Source organism: Eptesicus fuscus, chromosome 22 (genome assembly GCF_027574615.1).
Source record: "Eptesicus fuscus isolate TK198812 chromosome 22, DD_ASM_mEF_20220401, whole genome shotgun sequence".
In the NCBI taxonomy this organism is placed as follows: Eukaryota; Metazoa; Chordata; class Mammalia; order Chiroptera; family Vespertilionidae; genus Eptesicus; species Eptesicus fuscus.
Window position 1 is genome coordinate 14,722,459 of NC_072494.1, and position 10,826 is coordinate 14,733,284.

Consider the following 10,826-nt stretch of genomic DNA (forward strand, 5'->3'; position numbering starts at 1 on the left):
GCAGGAAGCGGGTAGGATTCTTCTTCCTGGCTCCTGAAGATTGTTTTTGCTCCTCCCAGTGGCTGTTGGTTGGAGGATGGGAGAGGTACCCGGATGTCTTCCTGGAATTATGCATTCCTCTGAATGGCCTCTACCCTTCCTCCACAGAGCACCCCGAGGCCCTGTCCTGCCTTCTGCTTCAGCTCCGGAGAGAGAAGTGAGTTCCACCCTGGAGCTGAAGAGCCCCCGTCCAGCATACCAAGAGATGCTCCTGAATGCAGGGCTTTGGTCCTGCCCCTTTGGCGTGTTTGTTCCTATTGTTGACTTGGGCTTATTCTGTCCTTTCCCCAAAGTGATTGACAAATCAGCAGCTCCCGGCCATCTGGGCTTCCTCTGGACTTTCCCCCCTGCCCACCAGGAGCTGCCCTGGGGGTGGGGACCGGACATCCCTGTTTCCTGCTGCCACAGCAGTTCTAATCCCGGGAGCTTCTCTCCCCTCCCCCAGGCTCTTGAGGCCACCACTGGCTAATCCAAGAGGAGCAAGGGTCAGAACAGAGGGGTCACACACCACCCGCTTCCTCAACCTGCTGGTTCCCTGCTGGGTGGGGTGAGGTGGAGAGGGAGAGAAGGCAGAGAGGCCCCGCCCCCATCACAGACACTTTTTGTTTGTTTTGTTAATCCTCACCCGAGGACATTTTTTCCATTGATTTTTGAAAATATATATTTTATTGATTTTTTACAGAGAGGAAGGGAGAGGGATAGAGAGTTAGAAACATCGATGAGAAACATCAGTCAGCTGCCTCCTGCACACCTCCTACTGGGGATGTGCCTGCAACCAAGGTACATGCCCTTGACCGGAATCGAACCTGCAACCTTTCAGTCCACAGGCCGACGCTCTATCCACTGAGCCAAACCGGTTAGGGCTCCATTGATTTTTAGAGAGAGTAGAAGGGAGGAGGAGGAGGAGGAGAGAGAGAGAGAGAGAAGAAACATTGATGTGAGACAGACACATCCATTGGTTGCCTCCCACGTGTGCCCCTATTGTGGCCAGGGATGGAATCAAAGGCCCTTCAGGCTGGCACTCTAACAACTGAGCAACACCAGCCAGGGCCATCACAGGCACTCCTGCAACAGCTCCATATACATGGCACAACAGCTGTGTCTTTTCCTTCCTACCTTGCTGTCTTCCCTTTTCTCCTCTCTTGCCTGAGAGACTAGAAGTGGAACAAAGCGTCCTAAAGGAAGTGGGAAGGCAGGAGGACTGCGTGGGGACTGTGCCTTCCCAGCCCTCACCCGGCGCCTTCCCTGGGCTGGGTGCTAGTGTGGCTCACAGATCCGGGAGGGTGGGGGAGGGGCGGGGCAATGCTCACGCACCACATGTTGTCCTTTGCCTCCCTGGTCCATTTCCTGAATGTTTGGGGGAAAGGGAGGGACTTGGGGGGGTTCCTTCCCCGCAGGTCCACACGCACCTTCTCCTACCACAAAAACTAAAGAATCTCACTTCTTGTCTCCTGGCTTCTGCAGAGGATGAAACCAGGCATTCCTGGGCCTAACGAGAAGAGGGAGAGGGATGTGAGAGTAGGAAGCTACAGCAGGACTCGGGTGGGGCAGGGGTGGGGAGGGCTGAGGTTTGGGAAATAAGTACATGGGAGAGATCTGGAGGTTCCTGAGGCCAGCTGGGTGAGCAGGGTGCCCACAGCCCCTCTCACGCCCCCAGGCCCAGCGAGGAGATGGTCAAGATGGTGCTGAGCCGGCCCTGCCACCCCGATGACCAGTTCACCACCAGCATCCTGCGACACTGGTGCATGAAGCACGATGAACTGCTGGCCGAGCACATCAAGTCCCTGCTCATCAAGAACAACAGCCTCCCACGCAAGAGGCAGAGGTGGGAGTGGGCCCTTCAGGACACACCAGGCCGAGCTGCCGCTGTCCACCCGCCGCCCCCAGGGCAGCCCATGCTGTCCCTGCCTGGCTTGTGGGTGACACCTAGTGGTCCGAAGCTACACGGCACGCAGGGCCATTGTGGCCCCTTCCCCTCTTTTCCTAGTGCCCTGTGGCTGGTCCCTATTCTAGCTCACCTCCCCGATCCCATCGCACCCCTCCCAGCCCTCGGTCCCCTCCCTGTACGGGCTGTGTGTCTGCAGGAGGGACCTGGGGCGGGGGGGGGGGAGAGTGCCTTGCACTCCGGGGGCCCGCACTGGGAGCTCAGATCTGGTCCCCGTGACTTCCTTGCAGCCTGAGGAGCTCCAGCAGCAAGCTGGCCCAGCTGACTCTGGAGCAGATCCTGGAGCACTTGGACAACCTGCGTCTCAACCTGACCAACACCAAGCAGAACTGTATGCTTGCCGCCCTCCCTGAGTCTAGCATGCCCGGTGCCACCCTGGCTCAGACCGCCCCTGGGCCGGGTGGGCGCAGGGCAGAGAAGGTCACCCCTGGGTACCGCTTGTTAAGCTCCCAGGCCTCTGACTGTTCTTCCCTCCCTGCTGTCCCTTCCTTCTCCCTCTAGTCTTTAGCCAGACCCCCATCCTCCAGGCGCTGCAGCATGTCCAGGCGAGCTGCGACGAAGCCCACAAGATGAAGTGAGGCTCCTTGGGAAGGAGTGGGAGAAGGCCAAGGGGAGGGGGTCCTCTGGGGACACAAACTTAATGGCCAGTAAGACCGTGGGGTTGAAGAGAAGCCGAGACCCGGGCAGGGGGCAGAGAAGATGGGAAGGAGGCCAGAGGCCCCCCTCTGAGAGCTCGTTCTCCTGTCCCTCAGGTTCAGCGACCTCTTCTCCCTGGCAGAGGAATACGAGGACTCTTCCACCAAACCCCCCAAGAGCCGGCGAAAAGCAGCTCTCTCCAGCCCCCGGAGTCGAAAGAATGCCACTCAGCCCCCCAATGCCGAAGAAGAGTCTGGCTCTAGCAGTGCCTCGGTGAGACCCCTCGCCAGTGCAGGACAGGAACGTGGGGGCAGGGGAGTTGGGCAGCAGCTGTCAGGCTGATGATCCCCCTTCGGTCCCCTCCAGGAGGAAGAAGACACAAAGCCGAAGCCCACCAAGCGGAAGCGGAAGGGGTCCTCCGCCGTGGGGTCTGACAGTGACTGAGTCCCTGCTCCCGGCCCACCCCTAGTTGGACGACCCTCTCCTCCTCGGTGAATCAAAGGTTTAACAGGGGCCGGGGAGATGGTAGGGGAAGCACCCTCTCTCCCCATCCCAGAACTCAGCTGGCGGGAAGCCTGATCCGCTGCCATGCAGCCCTCCGCCCCTCCTCCCCCTCCCTGGGGCCTCCGCCCATCACACTGCTGCTCCACTGGCACCTGGGTTCCCACTGAAGCCAGAGGCTCAGAACCTGGACTGCGGGGAGGCCCTCAGGCCCCTGCCCCGCCCCAGCCCAAAGAGCTGTTTAAATCAAGAGGAGAAATGGCAGAGGGGCAGCTGGCCAGACGAGGAAGAGAGGAAAGACTCAAGGGTGCGAGTGTCCTTTCTGATGATCCCCTTCAGATCTTCATTTGCCCTGAACAGGCAGCTCCTCGTCGCTCTCCATACACTGGCATGAAATGGGCATTGAATCTGACAATGTCGGCTGCCTGTTTCTTTCCATGGGGCAGATGCCACAAGCGCTCAGGAAGGAACCTGAGGGGGCGGCCACAGCCCCACCTGGCGTGCCCTGGAGGCACCTCACGCTGGGCCAGAGCCCTAAGGAGTCTCAGACGTGTTCCCCAGAACTGTCAAAGGTCCCATTTCCTTGGTTGTCTTCTTTGGGTTTTTTGTGGGGTTTTCTTTGGCAGAGATAATCGTGTTTTAAAAGCTGTTTTTAAATGACAATAAAACAAGCCAGAACCTCTTTTGTGCTGGAGTTGCTGCCCCCATTTACCCTGTGCATGTACAGGTAGTCTCAGTTTAATTGGCACCCCTCTTGTGACTTCATAATTTCCCCCTTCCCCCTTCCTGTCCCCCCCCCCTTTTTTTTTAAATATATTGATTTCAGAGAGGGAGATAGAAATGTCAATGATGAGAGAGAATCATTGCTTGGCTGCCTCCTGCACGTCCCCTCCTGGGGATTAAGCCCGAAACCCGGGCATGTGCCCTGACCAGGAATTGAACCGTGACCTCCTAGATCATACATAGGTCGACGCTCAACCACTGAGCCACACCGGTCAGGCTGTCCTCCCCTCTTCTTGTTTGAAGCAGAGGGGACTTGGCTTTGTCCCCCATCATTCTGGCTGCCACTGGCAGTGAAGGCCAGGCAGTAGGCCGAGGTCTGTCCTTAACCATCTCAAGTAGAGACTTCCAGAAGCTAGTGTTTGTCATATTCCATTTAGGAAGGCCGAATGCCAACTACGAGGAATGCTCCCAGCTCAGATCCCGGACACGTGGAGAGTGCAGTTACCAGGGAGGGGGCTCCCTTCCCTCCACACTGTGTGTGCCCGCAGCAGGAAGAGCTCCTTGGCTGTGTGTTCCCCTCCAGTCAGGGCGGTCGGGTGGCCAGCTAGAGAGGAGTGAAGTTCAGGCTGACTGCAGACAGTTGCTATTCAGCCTGCAAGCTCCTCTCAGAATCCAGGTTCTCCCCTCCCTCAGAGCTGCTACTCCTTCCTTTGCAAGTCTGAACCGCCAGAGGCCTCTTTTCCTTCCTCTCTCCTTCCCCAGTTTTCTCTGCCCCAATTAAAACCAGGATGGAAAGCATTCGCTGGCTGGCCCCAATTATTGTACCCTTGCCCAAAGGGCGGGGCCTCCGCCACGGCCCCTCCGGAAATCTGGCGGGCCGGGCCTCCACCTTTCCCCTACTTAACTTTCAGCTCCCACCCATCCCCTGGGGTTGCCGCCGCTGCTGGCAGCTGGAGGGAGGGCATGGGTCTGGCTACCTTGCCGGGACTTGCAGCACCCAACAGGCAAGGGGCCGAGTCCTTCAGTCTTTTGGGAGAGAACAGAGGCACCCTTCCATCACGGGTGCAAATGAGAGAGAAGAGGGAGAGGTGGACTTTGATCCAAACGTCCTGGTGCTCAGACCTGGACGCCAAAGTCCAGCCAGATGCCTAAGCCGCCCTTGAGGAGGGACCTAAAATGAGATGACCCTGGGATTGAGGGGAGGCGTGAGCACCGCCCAGGACCTGGTGAGGTGCAGGCGAGTAGCCTGGAAGGAGCGAGCCCAGGGCGGAGCGTAGGGGTGGGGAGGCCGGGAATGCGGGGGCCGGCCCCCACCTCCGCCCCTGCTCTCCTCCTGGGGGAAGGGGCGTGTGCCAGCGCACGCGCGCTCCGGGGAAGGAGCGGTCTCAGAGCCAGAAAGTGAGGCCCCAGTTTCTCGGAAGCAAGTACCAGGCACCAGCAGCCAGAAGCGAGCGGCTGGTGCCAGCCAGCGCCGAGCCGAGGAAGCGGGCGCGATGGCTGCTCTCCTGCTGCTGCCCCTGCTGCTGCTGCCGCCGCTGCTGCTGCGCTTCTGGCCACAGTGGCGCTGGCTGGCGGCAGACTTGGCCTTCGCGGTGCGCGCCCTACGATGCAAACGCGCGCTCCGAGCACGCGCCCTGGCCGCGGCCGCAGGCGACCCGCAGAGTCCCGAGGGAGGCTGCAGCCTGGCCTGGCGCCTCGCACAGCTGGCTCGCCAGCGGCCGGCGCACACCTTCCTCGTCCACGGCACGCGGCGCTTCAGCTATGCGGAGGCCGAGCGCCAGAGCAACCAGGCGGCGCGCGCCTTCTTGCGCGCGCGGGGCTGGGCAGAGGGCCCCGGCGGCGGCGGCGGCGGCGGCGTTGTGGGGGGCGCCCGGGAAGGCGAGGGGGCGGCCGGAAGCCGTGAGGCGCGGGCTGCGAGGGAAGGGGATGGCGCGGCACCTCTGGCACCTGGGGCCACCGTGGCGCTGCTCCTCCCAGCCTGCCCGGAGTTCTTGTGGCTCTGGTTCGGGCTGGCCAAGGCCGGCCTGCGCACGGCCTTTGTGCCCACCGCCCTGCGCCGGGGACCCCTGCTGCACTGCCTCCGCAGCTGCGGCGCGAGCGCACTGGTGCTGGCGCCAGGTAAGGCTGGAGCGCCCGCGGGGCGGGGCCCGCAGGAAAGGGGCGTGTCGGGGGGGGCAGAAGGGATGGGCTCGGAAGGTACCCAAGAACTTTCCCCGGGGTTCCCAACGGGTGGAGATTAGGCTGTGGATTTGCGAAGGGATGGAGCTGGGTCAAGCCCGGGATGGACGTCCACACTCGACTCTCACCCGAGAGCAGTGCGGGGCGGGGGAAGGGCAGAGAGTGGCGACGCAAATAAGCTCGGGGGTGGGAAAGGCTTCCGGGTGGCGGTGGGGAGAGGCGCGGAGCTGTGCTCTCCTACCGCATCCAGAGTTCCTGGAGTCCCTGGAGCCTGACCTGCCGGCCCTGAGAGCCATGGGGCTCCACCTGTGGGCTGCAGGCCCCGGAGCCCATTCCGCTGGGATTCGCGATTTGCTGGCTGAGGCCTCCGCTGAAGGGGACGCACCTGTGCCGGGACACTTATCTGCCCCCCAGAGCATGATGGACACGTGCCTGTACATCTTCACCTCGGGTACTACCGGTGAGAGCCGGCCACCATGCTCACCTCCCAGAAACTGAGGCAGAGGAAGACAAGGGTCCGGGGACAGGAACTGGGGCCGCTCACCTCCCAGGCCACCCCTCCCAACCCCCCAGAGGAGAGGGTGACCCCAGCGGCCATGTCCTCTCTCACCAACCCTCTCTTTCCTGGTCGTTTCTCCACCTCCCCGATCTTCCCACACTTCCAAGCCAGCCTGGCCCCCCTTCTCAGCTTTGGTTTTGCCTCTGTGCCTCTGGGTGTGGGAACCCAGCCGGGGCACCGAGGGAGGCAGGGCTTGGCGCTGAGCCCCTTCCCCTGGTCTCCCCCCAGGCCTCCCCAAGGCCGCTCGGATCAGCCACCTGAAGGTCCTGCAGTGCCAGGGGTTCTACCAGCTGTGTGGTGCCCACCAGGAGGATGTGATCTACCTGGCCCTCCCGCTCTACCACATGTCCGGCTCCCTGTTGGGCATCGTGGGCTGCTTGGGCATTGGTCAGTCTCCCCTACCCCGCCCCAGGCAGTCCTCTAGCTCACATGTGGAAGCACCTGCTGCGGTGCTCACCTGAGGGGCCCCGAGTCCTTCAGGGAGAGGATGGGAGCGGGAAGGCAGGCAGGGCCTCCTCCCGGAGCTCCAGGTGCGGCGGGGAAATGTCACCTGCACAGACCTGCAGGCTGAGCAGTCTGGGGGGCCATGTGCTCACAGAACTCCGCATTCCGGGGGCCAGGGGCTGGGAGGGCCGGGAGGGTCAGCCCGCGAGGAGGCAAATGGAGAAGAGGGGTGGGACTTGGGGCAGGGTACCCGATGGGGAGAGCAAAGGGCATACCCTCTGAGGCACAGGTGGGAGAGGAAGAGGGCCAGCTTGGCCGGCCCACAAGTGAGAATGCTCCTGGGACGCTGCAAGCTCGTGTCTGGGAAGAAGCGGGCAGGGCTCCCCCTACAGCCCCTAATCTACCTCTTTCCTCCCGCCCCTTCCTCCCCACGTCTGGCAGGGGCCACCGTGGTACTGAAGTCCAAGTTCTCAGCTGGTCAGTTCTGGGAGGACTGCCAGAAGCACGGGGTGACGGTGTTCCAGTACATCGGGGAATTATGCCGATATCTTGTCAACCAGCCCCCGGTGCGTGGGCTCAGATGTGGGGGGGGGGGGAGCCGCCAAGGCGGGGAGATGGGCAGCTGCCAGGAGACACCGGGACAGGTGTCTGGGGGTTGGAGGAAAACGGCAGGGCAGAGGAGGAAGCCTGGCATGATGGGACGTCTGATGTGGAGGGACGCGGAGCATCCCAGGGGAAGGATTTCCGGGGAATGACTAACAGGACTTCACTTTGGGAGCTGGCATCGTGGTGTGAACGCTCCTGCCCCTCTTTGCGCTCTTCTCAGAACCAGGCAGAACGCGGACATAAGGTCCGGCTGGCCGTGGGCAGTGGGCTGCGCCCAGACACCTGGGAGCGTTTTGTGCGGCGCTTCGGGCCCCTGCAGGTGCTGGAGACGTACGGACTGACGGAGGGCAACGTGGCCACTTTCAACTACACCGGGCGGCGGGGTGCTGTGGGCCGAGCTTCCTGGCTTTACAAGGTGAGGGGGAGGCAGGAGGCGGGAGGCCCCGTGGGGCAGCAGGGGGTTGGCGGGGAGGGCGTTCGTGCAACTGAAATGACCCAGTGCCTGGGGCTCCCCTCCCCAGCATGTCTTCCCCTTCTCTTTGATTCGCTATGATGTCACCACAGGGGAGCCATTTCGGGACACCCGGGGGCACTGTGTGGCCACATCTGCAGGTTTGTGCTCCGGTGGGGTGGGCGGGGTGGTGAAGAATGGGTGGGAGGCCGGCAGTCACCCCTGACCCCAGCTCCTCGGCCAGGTGAGCCGGGGCTGCTGGTGGCCCCCGTGAGCCAGCAGTCTCCGTTCCTGGGCTACGCTGGGAAGCCGGAGCTGGCCCAGGGGAAGCTGCTCAAGGATGTCTTCCGGCCGGGGGACGTTTTCTTCAACACCGGGGACCTGTTGGTCTGCGATGGCCAAGGCTTTCTTCGCTTCCATGATCGCACCGGAGACACCTTCAGGTACCTGTCCCCGCCTCCTGGCTCCGTCCAGGCGTCGGACCTCTGTGGCCCGGGCCCCCTCAGCCTCAGCGCCGTAACCCCCCACCCCAACCCAGCGCCGCATCTCCCCTCTCCCCTCCGGCCTCCGGCACCCTGACCCCCTCTCTGACATCCTCCCCACCCAGCCCTCAGGCCCTGACTCCCACCGCCTCGTTTTGAATCTGCTCTCTGGCAGGTGGAAGGGGGAGAACGTGGCCACCACGGAGGTGGCGGAGGCCTTGGAGGCCCTGGATTTTCTCCAGGAGGTGAACGTCTACGGAGTCACCGTGCCAGGTGCCCCAGCCTGGGAGTTGGGGGGGCACCTGGCCCCCCTCCCTGCGTCGGTATAACCTGGGCACCGGGAACCTCGCGTGAGGCTAAGCCTTGCCCCCCCACCCCCAGGGCACGAAGGCCGGGCTGGAATGGCGGCCCTGGTTCTGCGTCCCCCCCACTCGCTGGACCTTGTGCAGCTCTACGCCCACGTGTCTGAGCACTTGCCGCCTTACGCCTGGCCCCGGTTCCTCAGGCTCCAGGTAACCGCCGCTCCTGCTGCGCCTCTCGCCCCACATGTGCACCCCATCTATGCGCGGCAGTCGGTGGCTCCCAGACCCCACAAAGGGACACCCCACAACACACCCTGAAGAGAAAGAGCAGCTCCTCCCAGAAATGCTCCTCACCCCTGCGTATCTAGACTCGGCTCCTTCCCTTCCCTGTCACCTCCTCCCCAAACCCCACCCTCCTTCCCCCCTTTGCCCAGACCCGCCCCCTAATAAAATCCAGGCAACTCACCTGAGCCACCTGGGCAGCCACCCCTCCCTTCAACCCCCTGTGACGCCCCCTTCCCAGGAGTCTCTGGCCACCACGGAGACCTTCAAGCAGCAGAAGGTTCGGATGGCCAAGGAGGGCTTCGACCCGAGCGCCCTGCCCGACCCGCTCTACGTTCTGGACCAGGCGGGGGGCGCCTACCTGCCCCTCACACCCGCCCGGCACAGAGCCCTCCTGGCGGGGGACCTGCGAATCTGAGCGCCCTCCAGGCCCAGCTGGAGGGGCCGTGGGGATCTTTTCTATCCGGGTTTGTAATCGTTATTTTGTAATAAACGCGCCCAGAGCCAGCCCGGCTGTCTTTCTCGTGTCCGGTCCGTCTTCCCTCTTGGCTGTGGCACTGCTGCTCCCCTGGGTGTTCGCTCCCGGCACAGCGCCCGCCCTCCTGCCCTGACTTCCTGCGGCCTCGGGATTTTCCCTCTCAGGGGACCCCAGACGATCCTGTTCTTGGAGAACCCTGGTGACGGATGTCTCTGTGATCCTGGTGTCTGGTCCCAATCTCACTCCCTGAGTTCAGGGCCCCGCTGTCCGCCCCCCCAGAGCTGCAGGCCCCCAGGGTTGACTCGGGGCAGAGGTGGTCAGAAACACTGCCCCTCGCTGTCTCCACAGAGCAGAGGGCCGGGGCCTCCACCAGGCAAAACAAAGGTTTGATTTGGGGGAAAAGGGTACTCCAGGCGTCCAGCTCCCCTCACAGCCAGTCAGCGAGGAGGAAAGAGAGGGTCACGCAGCCTCCCCAGCTCAGATGTTCCCAGTTTTACCTAACCTTGGTCATACGTTCCCTTAAGGGGCAGGCTGGGTAGGGACCCCGCAGGCTCTGGGAGTTTGAAGACCCGGCTTGGAGCAGGGCGGAGTGCGCGTGTGCCTGTGGCAGCAGGAGGAATGGAGGAATCAAGGGAAGAAGGCCTCCCCACGGCCCCGAAGGAGGTGTCAGAAAGTCATTTAAAATCTTGAAATGATGAAACTCCTGCTTCTCCTAGAACAGTGGTCGGCAAACTCATTAGTCAACAGAGCCAAATATCAACAGTACAACGATGGAAATTTCTTTTGAGAGCCAAATTTTTTAAACTTAAACTTCTAACGCCGCTTCTTCAAAACAGACTTGCCCAGGCCGTGGTATTTTGTGGAAGAGCCGCACTCAAGGGGCCAAAGAGCCGCATGTGGCTCCAGGGCTGCAGTTTGCCGACCACGGACCTAGAACTGAAGTCTCTGTTTTCAGCTGTGGGTCCTTGACATTTCCCGCTACTTTCCCGTGGGTCGTCTTTCCCCTTCCAGCCCCTCTCCCCAACATGAGCGTCCAGAGGAAGGGCCTACCACCAAGCTGGGGGCCCCCTGGCTAACCCCCGCCCCCCCTTCCAAAATCCGCTGCCCCCCTCTCCACCAACAAACCCAATCCAGTGTCACCAACCGACTAGTGGAGGCGCACGCTGGGGTGTAAGTGCCATCTTCCCACACTGACCAGTG

At 62.2% G+C, this 10,826-nt stretch overlaps 2 protein-coding genes across 2 annotated transcripts in view; both read left to right on the plus strand.

Annotated features, from left to right (window-relative positions):
• The window catches only part of INTS3 (integrator complex subunit 3), a 38,658-nt gene extending 34,855 nt beyond the window's left edge, over positions 1-3,803 (plus strand). The window contains exons 25-30 of the mRNA XM_054711744.1: positions 148-196; positions 1,697-1,864; positions 2,215-2,315; positions 2,486-2,558; positions 2,737-2,893; positions 2,987-3,803. Coding sequence (XP_054567719.1) covers positions 148-196; positions 1,697-1,864; positions 2,215-2,315; positions 2,486-2,558; positions 2,737-2,893; positions 2,987-3,064 — 626 coding nt within the window. The 3' untranslated portion in view covers positions 3,065-3,803. The remainder of the gene's footprint in view (positions 1-147; positions 197-1,696; positions 1,865-2,214; positions 2,316-2,485; positions 2,559-2,736; positions 2,894-2,986) is intronic.
• A 1,378-nt stretch (positions 3,804-5,181) lies between these two features.
• Positions 5,182-9,655, plus strand: SLC27A3 (solute carrier family 27 member 3). The gene is made up of 10 exons (XM_008155779.3): positions 5,182-5,962; positions 6,273-6,482; positions 6,810-6,968; positions 7,467-7,591; positions 7,852-8,046; positions 8,153-8,243; positions 8,327-8,525; positions 8,740-8,837; positions 8,946-9,076; positions 9,390-9,655. The coding sequence occupies exons 1-10, from the start codon at positions 5,338-5,340 to the stop codon at positions 9,564-9,566; spliced, it is 2,010 nt and encodes a 669-aa protein (XP_008154001.2). The 5' UTR covers positions 5,182-5,337; the 3' UTR covers positions 9,567-9,655.
• Positions 9,656-10,826: the final 1,171 nt, after the last annotated feature.